Source organism: Paroedura picta, chromosome 12 (assembly GCF_049243985.1).
Source record: "Paroedura picta isolate Pp20150507F chromosome 12, Ppicta_v3.0, whole genome shotgun sequence".
Taxonomy (NCBI): domain Eukaryota; kingdom Metazoa; phylum Chordata; class Lepidosauria; order Squamata; family Gekkonidae; genus Paroedura; species Paroedura picta.
The window spans coordinates 21,296,438-21,310,211 of record NC_135380.1 but is presented as its reverse complement, the minus strand read 5'-3'; the positions used below and the strand labels follow the sequence as shown (position 1 = coordinate 21,310,211).

Here is a 13,774-nt window from a genome sequence, read left to right as displayed (position 1 = left end):
CTATGTTTGTAGGTTTCTTTCTCTCTTCTGCATTGTTTTCGAAGGTAAAAATTTTTTGAGATGGGTACCCAGCCTGTATTACAGGGGGCTGCATGCCAGAATTAAGATTTTGTACTAGCATTTCTGGGAGTGACAGATGAAGATACGAATGAATTTTGAGGCCAGAGAATTATGATCTGAAGACTGAGTCCAGTGGCCAAACTAAGCTGTTCTATATAATAATTTTCAAAATGTGAATTCTTTGCAGCAATTTCAAAACCTGGATGCAGAAACTAGATAGTTCACAGATTTGCAGAAACTAAAAGGGCATGATGGAAATGACCTACTGAAGATTGCTCTCTTCTTTCCAGTTATATAGTGGGAGGAAACGCTAAGTGGGGGAAGCACAGACTTAAAAAAATGGGGATTTGACTATGGAGAGGAGAGAAGGACTTGTACGAAGCAATTCATTTTTCCCTCCCCATTATTTCCATGTTCCCTTTCTCTGAAGCCCCTTTTCCTTCTTCCTTCTCTCCTTCCTACCCACCTGCCATCCTACCATTTATCTACCCATCTTCACCTTTCCTTTCTTCAGTCATGCAGCTCCAGTCTTGGGTTGAGCTCAGTTATGCAGTAGGGAACCTACTTGTGGGGACACGTCACTATCCCTCACATCTCTTTCCCTGCTTCCTCTTATCCACCTATCCACCAGCCTACCTTTAACTTCCCTCAATTTTTCCACTGTTTCTTCCACTTCAAAATCCTAACAAGATTTCACATACCTCCCATAGAAGCTCCCCTGAACCTGAGGTCAGTAGATCCAGATTAAATTACAATCCCCAGGTTCAGGTGGAGGGAGTAAGGAGGTGATCCTGAGTTTAATAGTGGAGAGTCAGCGTGTAAAGTCCTGAAGTTTGTGCAGTAACTGAAGGGAATATTAAAGGGATGAAGCTTCATTCTAGATCAGTGTTTCTCAACCTGGGGATCGGGACCCTTTTGGGGGTCCAACAACCCTTTCACGGGGGGGGGGGGCACCGCCACTGTTGCCGCTCCTCCTGCAGGCGCAAGAGAGCAAGATCGGCATGGTGCTACAAGAGGCAGAACTGAACTGAGAAAACCCTGGGAAAAAAACTATATACAATAATGAACAATGGACCTTCATGCCATTGGTCAGTTTTGGTTTAATTTAATTTCTGTGAAAGAACACTTGCATAATTTTATGGTTGGGGATCACCACAACATGAGGAACTATTGAAGGGTTGCAGCATTAGGAAGGTTGAGAACCATTGTTCTAGATGATGAGGGTCTCAAAAGGAAAACAAAAATGTGTCTTCAGTAAGGTTCTCCTGAGGCAAGGGGGAGGAATCTTGGCCTTGTGTTTGAAGACAGCCTGAAAGCATAATGTCACTTGGCAAAAGGGGGAGAGGTAAGGGATAACTGGAGGGAATAAAGGGCTAATTAAGGACAATTGAAGAAATTGATGAGGGGTGATCTGAAGGCTAGGATTTAAAGCTGAGCCTGAGGGAGATAGTGGCTCAATTCAGTCGGGTCATTGTTCTGAGGGAGAACAGTAATTAAATGAGAATTGTTACAGCTGCTGGAACCTGCAAGGGAACTGGGAGTTTCTGTCTGCCTGTGGGAGTGTTTCCTCAAGGGAATAAATGGGGAATTGATGTGGGAGGAGTCTGAGGGAATATTGAATGGGGCTGCTGTAGACATTAGTAGAGCTGTGACTTGGGGGAAGGCTGGGAGATAAAAAGACTGATAGGTAAGTGGTCTTAAAAGCGTCAACAGAGGTTAGTTGTGGGGACAAGATCTGTGATCTATTTTATTTCCTTTTGTGAGTGTAATTTGTAATTGAACTTGGGAATTTATAAAAAAGAGATATGCTAGAATTGTCCCAACCTTTCTTGGGTTGACTGCTTATGGGAAGACTGCCAACTGTTGGTTTGGGCAAACTCTTTAGCTTCTGTGTGGGATAAAATAGTCAGCCTCCACACACACACACACACACACTGAAGCCAGAGTGAAAACTGTCCGAAGAAGGGGAGGAAAAAAACTTTCATCTCCTTTCAGTATTCTAATTTCAGGCTGTTCAGTGGTATCTGCTTTTTAACAATATTCAGAGTAAGGCCTTATGCTCCATTTTCTGCCCATTTGTTTGTTTTGTTCTGCATTTTTTTCTCAATTTGTCATCCATGACTAGGATGGGCAAAATCTTGTTGGCCCAGCTATAATGTCCTCCTCATTGCCCCAATAGGAAGATGGAAATGTAGATTTTTGACTTTTGATTGTTTAAGTTTTCCTAGTTCTGACAAATGTTCTTATTCAGGGAATCTTAACAATTCATGCTATGAAAATATGTTGTAATGTGTTATAGGTATTTACTACAAGCTCATTTCTTTGTTTCTCTAATACCTACTGCTGATATATTTGACATCAATAACAATGCCTTGTGTTTTTTCCTCAAAGGAACTGTAATCTTAAGTCTTATAAGAAATTCCTTGATAGGGAAAAAGACATTATTTATTTATTATATTTATATTTATATTATATTTATATTATGCTACAAGATGTCACCATTATTGGAATAAAAAGCATAAAATGACAGGAATACAAAAGCCTGTTGCAGACCCTGGTTTAAATGAGGCAAAAAAACAATGAACCCAACACTTGCATGTGAGAATTTGCTCATGCACACTTCTCTTTTAAGCTGAGCTGCAGCTATGGCTTAATGTAAACAAGAACAGTGTCTCATGGGTGAGAGTTTTCTAGCCACACCAGCATCATGTTTAAGTTAGTTGTAGGCGGACGTCTGGAAGGATGGGAGGCATAGCTGAGCAGCTGATATGGATGGCTTGACTATTAGAGAGCCTGAAGTTAGACTCTGAAAGCCTTACAGTACCCATTTGATTTTTACAGAATATAATTAGCATTTTTAGGAGGCGTAATCCTAGCGGGTAAGAATTCCCAGCACTTCAGGCATATTTGGCAGCAATAATGATGGTATCTTTGACCAATACACAGGAGAACACCTTCTGAGATGGGGTCCAGTCCAACCTAGGTAAAGTACTGCATATTCTAAGATGGTATATATGTGTCCCAAAACAAGTATTAAAAATTCTGTATACCTCTTCAAGTTACAAAAGCTTGCAGCATGTAGATTACCTAGTTGATCTAATTCAGATATAGAGCACCCTGATTCAATATCTACTGTATAAACAGACATCAAATGTAGATTCATTACACCTGTGAATAGCTGCAATTTAGCATGGATAATAAGAGTTAACAAACAGATGCAAGAACTGAGTGACTTGGTATGTGTAGTGAGATAAGAACTCAATATCTCTGTTAAGCCCTAAGGGTTCCATTGTCCTGAGTATTATAATAATTTGTAATCCAATCTCCAGGTCTACTGTGTCTGGATTCCTTTGCAGTAAAATAACTACCTTGAGGTCCCCCACTGGATGTCCAGGGAGGCTGAAATGTTGTTTTGTGATTCTTTATATCAGATTGTTGCCCATTTATCCTTTAGTGTGTAGTGTTTGTCCTGTTTGACCTAGAGAACTGAAGGGCATTGCTGACATTTACTGTCATATACAATGTTAGAGGATGAGCAAGTGAATGAGCCTAAGATGGTGTACTTGATGTTGTTAGAGCCAGTGATTTTTGTTATCCAGGCATACGTGAAAGCAACATTGGCTTTGTTGTAAATTCGGGTTCCAGCATCCATGTTCAAAGTAGAAGTCTGTTATTGCATAAAGCAGCTTCCTTATTTATTTATTTATTTATTTATTATTTATTTATCATACTTTTATACCGCCCTCCCCGGAGGCTCAGGGCGGTTTACATTATAACAGAACCATACATAAAACAGTCTGTAGAACATGTACATCAATAACCAACAATTGCAACCAAACACAACACAGTATAACAATAAACAATCATAACACAAACAGGTCCAGGGCTTATTGATGGGATTCTGAGGGGGGTGGCTTATTGATTGAATTCTGAGGGGGGGGTGGGGGGGAGCAGGGGCCCTTGGTCGCTGTAGATTACATCTGGTCTCAGCCAAATGCCTGGTGAAGGAGCTCCTTTTTGCAGGCCCTGCGGAACTGTTTAAGCTCCGTCAGGGCCCTGATCTCCTCTGGGAGCTCGTTCCACCAGGTAGGGGCCAGAACAGAGAATGCTCTGGCCCTGGTCGAGACCAGACGGACTTCTTTAGGGCCAGGGATCCTTAGCTGATTGGAGGCAGTAGAGCGCAGAGCTCTTTTGGGGGCATAGGCGGGGAGGCGGTCCCTCAGGTACACTGGGCCCTGACCGCGTATGGCCTTGAAGGTAATTACCAGAACCTTTAGTCTGATCCGGAATTCAACTGGTAACCATTGCAGCTGATGGAGAATAGGCCGGATATGGGACCTCCACGGTGTTGCCGTGAGGATCCTGGCTGCTGCATTTTGAACTAGTTGTAGTTTCCGGGTCAGGGCTAAGGGCAGGCCTGCGTAGAGCGAGTTACAAAAGTCCAGTCTAGAGGTGACCGTCGCATGGATCACTGTGGCTAGGTGTTCCGGGGCCAGGTAGGGCGCTAGTAGTTTGGCTTGGCGGAGATGGTAGAATGCCAGCCGCGCTACCTTTGTGATCTGGGCCTCCATTGTCAGGGAGGCGTCCAGAATCACGCCTAGGTTCCTGGCAGAGTGAGCCGTAGAGAGCTGCACGCCACCCAGGGTAGGCAGGCGCGCTTCCTCGCATGGGCCCTTCCTACCTAGCCACAGGACCTCCGTCTTTGAAGGATTGAGCTTCAGACGACTCTGCTTGAGCCATCTCGTCACTGCTTCCAGGCAGCTGGCTAATGCTTCTGGGGGAGAGTCAGGGCGGCCATCCATCAGGAGGAAGAGCTGGGTGTCATCTGCATATTGATGGCAACCCAGCCCAAACATCCGTACCAGCTGTGCGAGAGGGCGCATGAAGATGTTGAATATTTGTTCACACTTCAACTCACCTGAAGCCACCTGTAACTTACAATTTTAAAATTTATAATTAAAAGCACAAATAGGTGGTTTTCTGATAGCAGTGGCTTCTTACCCTCACACCTTTGATGTTGTGGTGACTAAAGTGCCACTGTTTGACCTGTAGGTGTCACCCTCAGCCAAGGTAGTTCATAGGTCTTGGTACTCTCACATGCCAACAATGTGCTCCTCAAAAATATGTCTTCCCCTCTAAGTTATGTTTACTGGGTTTTCCAGGAGAATTCCACTGATGAGATGTTGATGTGATGGAAGAAGCAATACATGCCAAAATTCTTTTCCTCACATGTATTAAGAGCCTTTCTGAATTGAGGAAATATGGTCAACTTTTGAAGCCCCAGCAGTTTTTTATGAGCTACAGGAGCTTTGTTTCAGAACAGATAAACTCCTACCCCTCTATTATGACAAATGGAAAAATACAATTGTCCATCCTCTTCTAAGATTTTGCATTTAGAAAATAGTCAATTTATAATAATTTCATATAAAATTATCACCCGGTTGATCCCATAGTTTTTGTTGAGACATTGTAAAGTGTGTGTGCCAGTATGTTTAAAACAACACATGACTCTCTTATGACAGAGTTTTGATGTGTATTAAGCTATAATTAATGGAAGGAACCTATTGTTTTTCAGGTTTCTTCTTTGTAAACTGATCCAGCATACGACTGTATAATTTTAAATTACTATCTGAACAAACTATATTTTTGTTCCATTACACTTCCTTCCTGAAGTGCCACAAAGAACTAGCTTCCCACAAAACCTTTTAGACTATATCCATAGTATTGTTCCGTTTTATGTATATCAAGGCATATCTGTGTAACAATTTAGGTTTTTTTCCCCATTACAACTTTAAACAGTAATTTGATAAGGCATATACATCGCATACAAGCACAATTGACAGAAGACAACCTTATGATGACATTTTTGCATTATAGTAATTCCCTTTAAGATTTTAATGCCTTATTTTTTTTTAAAGAAAAAGCATAGGCAACTTATGAGGTTATATAAGGGAAGCACATGACACAACATTCGTTTCTCCATAGAAGACGCCTCGCTTCCCCCCATGATACCACGCGAACACAGAAGGCGCGAAGGTGAGGCGGGTGGGGTGAGGCACCGGGATTCCTCGAAACGCCATTCCTTGGAAAGCGAAGCTGAACCGGATCGTGGTGGGGCAGCCCTCCCTGGGAGGGAACGAGCAGGGGGTGGCGCTTCATGTGTTTACGTGTTTTACAACGACCCTTTAGCGTCTCCCCCCCCCCCCCTCCTCCTGTGCCATTCGTATAATCTCCGCGCCTTTTGTTGGCCCCTCACGTAGCAGCAAAGCAAAGCCCCCCCCATGGGGGGAGCGATGCACCTTCAGCTTCGAGGACTACAACAAAAATAAAAGGCTCTGCGGGCTCCCGATGCTGGGGGGGGGGGGGCTTGTGCGGCGTAGGGTGCAAACGGAGAGGGAGGGGGCGGAGGAAGCCGCGCGCGAGAGTTTTGTCTGATCTTTGTAAGCCACGTCGCTGCAGCAGCCCAGCCCCGGCCCCCCCTCCCGCCAAGAAAAGGAGGGGACTTCCCTTGCCACGTTCTCTTGCTGAAAAGCCCATTATTCCAGTTTATAGTTGGAGGAGGGGGGGGGGCTAAGAAACTGATGCCCACCCAGGAACTGCCTGTGTCCTTTCCTCTCCCCGCCGCTTCGCGGTGCAGTCTTTGGCTTCTTTGTCGATTGCTGGAGGGTGGGCTTGTGTGTGTTGTTGTTTTTTTAAAATACTGTGCCTTTCCTCCCCCCAACCCCCTCCGTTTTTTCCTGTGAAGGAGCCAGGCTGAGCTAAAATGTTCAACTCTGTCCTAGAATGCCCTTTTCTCCCTCTCCTTCCCTTCCCTCCCTCTCCGCCTCGTTCTCGGAGTTTCCAAACGTTCCTCTAGATAAACCCATAACCGGGGCGGGGGGTTGGAGGATCGCCGGCGTTGTTTACATTCCCAAGTCTGTCTTCGGGCAGGCAGAAAACTTTGCAGGGGGTCTGATCCCGTGTTGCCTCCCCCGCCCCCTCCTCCCCACCGCAACCTCCGCGGACGATCGCGTAGACAGTCACCTAAGCCGGACCGCGCAGGCAAAGAGGATGTCTTCGAGGGTGAGTAGACAGCATCTCCCTGAGGCTCCAACGCCGCCTTGTCTCCCCCCCTCCTCCTCCTCCTCCTCTCTGGCTGGCCCACTTCCCAGGGTTGTACTGTGATCAAACCCTCCAGCTTGGAGGGGGCTGAGCTCTTACGCTTGAACCCGCCTCCGCCAGATCTCATTTCCCTAAAAGAAAAAAAAAAGAGAAAGAGGAGAGGGGGGGAAATCTCCCATCTCTTTCCATTTCTCTTTCCCCCCCTCCCCTTTCCCATTCCTGGTTTTTTTTTTCCCCCTTACAGTTCCGTGGAGCATTTCCCGGGACCTGCCAGCATGCCTGCATCCAGGGGGGGGCTGCTGTTCCTTTCCTTCCTGGTCCTGGGACAAGCAATGGATTTTACAGATTACAGCTATGTCATAGAAGAAGAGGAAGAAGACACTGATCCAATTGACTATAAGGACCCTTGCAAAGCTGGTAAGGCTTGGGAAAAGGGGGAAAGGGGGAGACGGGCACCCCACTGCCAGCAATGCAGCCGCTCTCCCTGCTGTGATGATCTCCTTTTGCAAATGTATTTCTTTTTCTTTTTGTTATCGGGGGTGGGCAAAGGGGAAGCGGTGGTCTTTTGTGTGTCTGGAAACTGCATCGAGGCTCTGAAAAGGGCAGAGGGGCTGGTTGAACCTGGGTCATGCACGTTGCCTAGTTGGCAGTGTAGCTTGCAGACAAAAGAAATGAGGAAAGTTTTTTTCCTTCTCTCCACTTCCCCCCTCCTTTTTCTCCTCTCTAGACTATACTTAGACTATAAAGTTCAGGCTGAGAAAGAAAGTCTTTGGTATGCAAACTCCAGAGCTTTAGAAGCAATGCTTTGTAGAAGGTCTCTTTCTCTTGCCTCTACTGCAGGAAATTAAATTGTGCTTTCGCTTCTGTAAATTATTTTTTTCTTCCCCATCCCCTAACAATTTTTGTTAGAGTACAGAGGTCTTTGTGTGGTAATGATGGCCAGAGGCCTTGTGTGTTTTCTGTATATGTCTGCTAAGGGAGTACATGTTCATTGAAGGGAAGTAAACAGACACTGTGAGGGATAAAGATGAGAAGTTGTCAGGATGCCCCCCTTGATGCATCTGTTTATGCTTAGAAGGTGAAGGGAAGTGTGTATGAACTGGACCTAGTTCACCTTTTTTATCGTCTCAAACATTTCCTGTCTCCAAGCAATTTTCCCTCTTGACTACTGGTTGCAGCTGTCAAAAGAAGCATGTTTTTCAGGCTCACAGAACGCTCATCCTCCGTGGCTCACTCTGGTACTTATTCAACATTTAAATAATTAACTGGAGCATGTGCATGATTGTTTTCATGCACCTACATGGGGGACATATTTGTGGTTGTGTACACAAACCTGCATGAAAGTATGTGTCTGTGATAAAACATTTATAGATCCATTTCTTATATTTAGATGGTAGCTACAGTGTGACATGTCCTGTTTGTCGTCGTCGTCCCCCACCATATGCCTGTGTAAACTGGGGTTCTGAAAATTACATAGTCCACTCTAATTGCTGTCACTGGCATGGACTGCCATGAACTTACTCAGCAGTATCTTGTGCACACATAGTGCGAGGAACTGAACTTGCTAAAATAGTGGCTCTAATCTGGTGATTTATGTCCAAAGGACTATAAAGGGCATGGTTTGTCTTCACCAGCCTAAGGGCAATTCCATTGAACCTGTGCTCCATTGAACAGTACTTTAATCTTGATACTAATAGCAGTGGAACTATGAATTACTTTCGATAGTGCCAGTTTAGGCTGCTGTTGAAGTGAAAATAGATGCTCCAGTATGATGGCAGGGGCTTAGACTCTCAAAAGCTCACATCCTGAAAATCTTCTTGATCTCTAATGTGGTATTGGACTTGAATCTAGCTCTTCTGATGCAGACCAACACACCTTCTGTTTTTTCTTCCCCCTCCCCCCTGTCCTGCCTTGCCCTTCAGATAAGCAACTGCAGGGAGAGAAAAGTGTAAAAGAAGTAGGCAGGCTGTGTTATTGGTCAATAATGGCAGAAGATCTGAAGCATCATTTCGAACTTTTAGATACATTTGTAAGTACTTCTGATAAGAAGTTACAAGAGAGCCAGGGCTACTGTCCCAGTATTTCTCTGAGGCGAAATAGACTGATTGGTGCAGAGCTCTCTTTCACTACTGTGGCTATCCTTATAATATGTCCTTAAAGGTAAAGGTATCCCCTGTGCAAGCACCGAGTCATGTCTGACCCTTGGGGTGACACCCTCTAGCATTTTCATGACAGACTCAATATGGGGTGGTTTACCAGTGCCTTCCCCAGTCATTACCGTTTACCCCCCAGCAAGCTGGGTACTCATTTTACCGACCTCGGAAGAATGGAAGGCTGAGTCAACCTTGAGCCGGCTGCTGGGATTGAACTCCCAGCCTCATGGGCAAAGCTGTCAGATGGCTGCCTTACCACTCTGCGCCACAAGAGGCTCTTAATATGTCCTTAGGGGTGGTTAAATGATGGTAAGTGTTGAACTGTGATTTTTGACAGCATGTTTGTGGATGATGTCCCTAGATGTGTACTGCCCCATCACAGCTCTTTTGTTTTCCCAGCTGTATCATGTGGATAGTACTGTTTCCCTTGAAGCAGGGCTGTAGCTCAGTGACAGAGCATCTGCTTGGCATGCAGAAGGATCCAGGTTTATTCGCTAGCATTTCCAGCTAAAAGGACCAGGCAGTAGATGATGTGAAAGGTCTCTGCCCTGCTAGTATGAATTTGATGGACCGAAGATCTGATTCAGTATAAGGCAGCTTCATGCCTTTCAAAAATATCCTGTTGACTTATGATGCAAATAAAGTTGCTGGTGGTTGGGTGGGCTGTACAATCTTACTTTACTTCCAGTTATAATCTGCATGACATCCTCTCTTTGCCAATTCTTAGAAAGCTCCTTGCCTTTCCAAAGTTGGAGCAGAAGGAATATAGGTTCCACTTGGGCTAATCCCATTATGATCCTAATATGGAGCTTGTATTTACACTATAAGGTTGCAGTATTAAAAACAATCTTCAGAGTCTTTAGCATTTGCATATTTTTATGGTATATATTCTTTCACTGGACATAGTAGGCCTATTTTACTTTAAATCCCATCCTGTCTTGGAGCAGGGAACAGCCAAAATAAATAAAATAGTATAGTATCCTTTGAAGTATAGAACATCATACACTGTAAACTATCCATAATGGGTCAGTCTTGGGGGAAAAGTTTCTTAAAATGTTAGCTTCACTTTTTTAAATTGCTTGATTGGACGTGATAATTGCAAAATGTTTAGTACTGGTTTTGAGAGAGAGAAATACTTTGAGTTTTGGTGTTTCAGCATTGAATTGGGATAGGTGCCATCCTGTTTCTACAGCCACATTGGTCTCTGAAGTACTTTGACCCAGAGATTAGTGTCAAAATTCTAAAAATAATTTAAAAAATTACTATGGAGTTTCTAGCTCTTACTGGAATGAATTTGTAAGTGAGATGTGGCGAGTCTGTAACTTAACAGCCGAAAACCAAATAGCTTCACATTTGTTAGAGCTTCAAATTGAAGTCCATATTATTTTAACTATGTTGTGACATTTTTCTGGGTGGCCGTCTTGCTTACAGCTCTGGCAGACCAGGTTGTTAATCTCCAGCATGACTGTAAGAGCTGCATTCCTCCATAATCAAAAGAATGAGAAAAAAATGGAAGGGCAATTGTACTGTCAAGATATGATTGCCCTGTAGCTTATTTTAAATCAAAACTAGCAATTTTATTGATGATGACTTCATAACAAAATTACCTGTTGACAGCCTGCAATGAACTATCAGCTAGTCTTCTGGAAATAAATTTAAATAATGCATAATAAAACATTGATCAAAGATATGTCAAGTGGCTGAAAATCATTAATTTGATATCCTGAAGCATTCAGGCAAATGCTCACAGGTGAGCAGTATTAAGCAGAGTTCCACCTTTCTGTGGATTCAGAAGGGTGTAATTGTGTTTAGGATTGAACTCTCGGGCTGGGGACAACCAATCTATTGGTGTTGGAAGAATGAAGAGCTCTCTGGGGGGCATAGGCAGACAGGCAGTCCCTCAGATATGCTGGACCCAGACCACATATGTCCTTACGAGTCAAGTCCAATACTTTGAACGAGATCCGAAATTCAACTGGTAACCAATACAACTGCCTCAGCACCAACTGGATGTGGGTTCTCCAAGGTGTTCTGGTGAGAACCCTATTAGCCATGCAGTTGCAGTTTATGGGTCAGGGACAAAGGTAGGCCCCCATAGAGCGAGTTACAGAAGTCTAATCTGGAGGTGACCGTTGCGTGGATCACTGTGGCCAGATGCTCTGGGGCCAGATGGGGCGCCAGTAGCCTTGCCTGTGAAGACAGAAGAATGCCAGTTGAGCTATTCTGGTGATCTGAATTTCCAAAGAAAGGTAAGCATCAAAGATCATAGATTCCTGGCAGACTGTGCAACCTGAAGTTGCACACCGTCCAGTTTAGGTAAGCACACTTCCTGATCTGAGCCTTCCCTACCCAACCTCTGTCTTGGAAGGGTTGAGTTTCAGGTGATTCTGTTTGAGCCAGACCACTGCTTCCAAACATCTGGCAAATGTTTCTGTGGGGGGGGGGGAAGTTGGGTCAGCCATTCATCAGGAGGTAGACCTGGGTGTCATCAACATATTGATGACAACCCAGCCCAAAGCTGTGGACCAGTTGGGCCAGAGGGCACATTACGATATTAATGTGGGGGAGAGATTGTACCCTATGGAAGACCACAGGGGAATTGAAAACCCTGCAACTGGTTCTCCCCCACTGCAACCCTCTTGTCTGTGGTTCTGGAAGAAAGAGACCAACTGCTGTAAGGCTGTCCTACGGATTCCAAATCCAGTGAGGGGTTGAATGAGAATTAATTCACAACATCTTTGTACTTGGTTTCAGTGTCATGTATAATGCACCACTGTATAAATAGTATTTATGCCCATTTGATCCCAGCAAGGCCAAAGATAATCTGGAAGTGTGGATGCCAGGTGTTGGTAGAAAACTACCAGGTGTGAGTTATTCTAGACTGAGATGTAGTATTTTTTTTTAAGATGTGTGAAAATGTGCAGCCAGATTTTTATAAAATACATTATTTCAGCCAAATGGGTAAAAGTTGAGAGGCAAATTTTTATCGGTGGTTGTGGTGGAAATGGCTTTCAACTCACTGCTTACTTATGATGACCTTGTTGAGTTTTCAAGATAAGCAACATTCAGAGGGTGGTTGCCATTGTCTAATGTTAATAGTAAAAATAATAAAATAATAATAATTAATTAGTTTAATTTGGAAAGTTAAATTGTCAATTGTTGTTAATGTAACTTCATGGCATATATATGACTGTGGTTACCTGCCCTGAGCCAACCGGGAATGACAGGGTATAAAAACAAAAAAAATGTTTTTTCCCTTAGTGGTCTCACATCCAAATCCTACCCACTGCCAATGCTGCTTAGCAGCCAAGCTGTGATGAGATGTGATGTGAAGTTGAAGGACTGCAATCTGGATTTTCAGATCGTTAGGTGGATAGGGAATTGGTTAGAGAACCGCACTCAAAGAGTTGTTGTCAATGGTGTTTCATCAGACTGGAGAGAGGTGAGTAGCGGGGTACCTCAGGGTTCGGTGCTCGGCCCGGTACTTTTTAACATATTTATTAATGATCTTGATGAGGGGGTGGAGGGACTACTCATCAAGTTTGCAGATGACACCAAATTGGGAGGACTGGCAAATACTCCGGAAGATAGAGACAGAGTTCAACGAGATCTGAACACAATGGAAAAATGGGCAAATGAGAACAAGATGCAGTTTAATAAAGATAAGTGTAAAGTTCTGCATTTGGGTCAGAAAAATGAAAAGCATGCCTACTGGATGGGGGATACGCTTCTAGGTAGCACTGTGTGTGAACGAGACCTTCGGGTACTTGTGGATTGTAAACTAAACATGAGCAGGCAGTGTGATGCAGCGGTAAAAAAGGCAAATAACATTTTGGGCTGTATCAACAGAGGCATCACATCAAAATCACAAGATGTCATAGTCTCATTGTATACGGCACTGGTCAGACCACACCTGGAGTACTGTGTGCAGTTCTGGAGGCCTCACTTCAAGAAGGACATCGATAAAATTGAAAGGGTACAGAGGAGAGCGACAAAGATGATCTGGGGCCAAGGGACCAAGCCGTATGAAGATAGGTTGAGGGACTTGGGAATGTTCAGCCTGGAGAAAAGGAGGTTGAGAGGGGACATGATAGCCCTTTTTAAGTATTTGAAAGGTTGTCACTTGGAGGAGGGCAGGATGCTGTTTCTGTTGGCTACAGAGGAGAGGACACGCAGTAATGGGTTTAAACTTCAAGTACAACGATATAGGCTAGATATCAGGAAAAAGTTTTTCACAGTCAGAGTAGTTCAGCAGTGGAATAGGCTGCCTAAGGAGGTGGTGAGCGCCCCCTCACTGGAAGTCTTCAAGCAAAGGTTGGATACACACTTTTCTTGGATGCTTTAGGATGCTTAGGGCTAATCCTGTGTTGAGCAGGGGGTTGGACTAGATGGCCTGTATGGCCCCTTCCAACTCTATGATTCTATGAGATTTAGCTAGCCTGGGCTATCCAGATACAAAT

At 44.2% G+C, this 13,774-nt stretch overlaps 1 protein-coding gene across 3 annotated transcripts in view; it reads left to right on the top strand.

Annotated features, from left to right (window-relative positions):
- Positions 1 to 5,397: 5,397 nt before the first annotated feature.
- The window catches only part of BMP1 (bone morphogenetic protein 1), a 128,469-nt gene continuing 120,092 nt past the window's right edge, over positions 5,398 to 13,774 (top strand). Inside the window, exons 1-2 of one of the 3 annotated variants that reach the window (XM_077306107.1) lie at positions 5,398 to 6,096; positions 7,406 to 7,578. In XM_077306107.1, coding sequence (XP_077162222.1) covers positions 6,020 to 6,096; positions 7,406 to 7,578 — 250 coding nt within the window. In that variant the 5' untranslated portion in view covers positions 5,398 to 6,019. Of the gene's footprint in view, positions 6,097 to 6,488; positions 7,123 to 7,405; positions 7,579 to 13,774 lie in introns of those variants that run through there. The other 2 variants (XM_077306105.1, XM_077306106.1) reach the window with 2 other exon arrangements.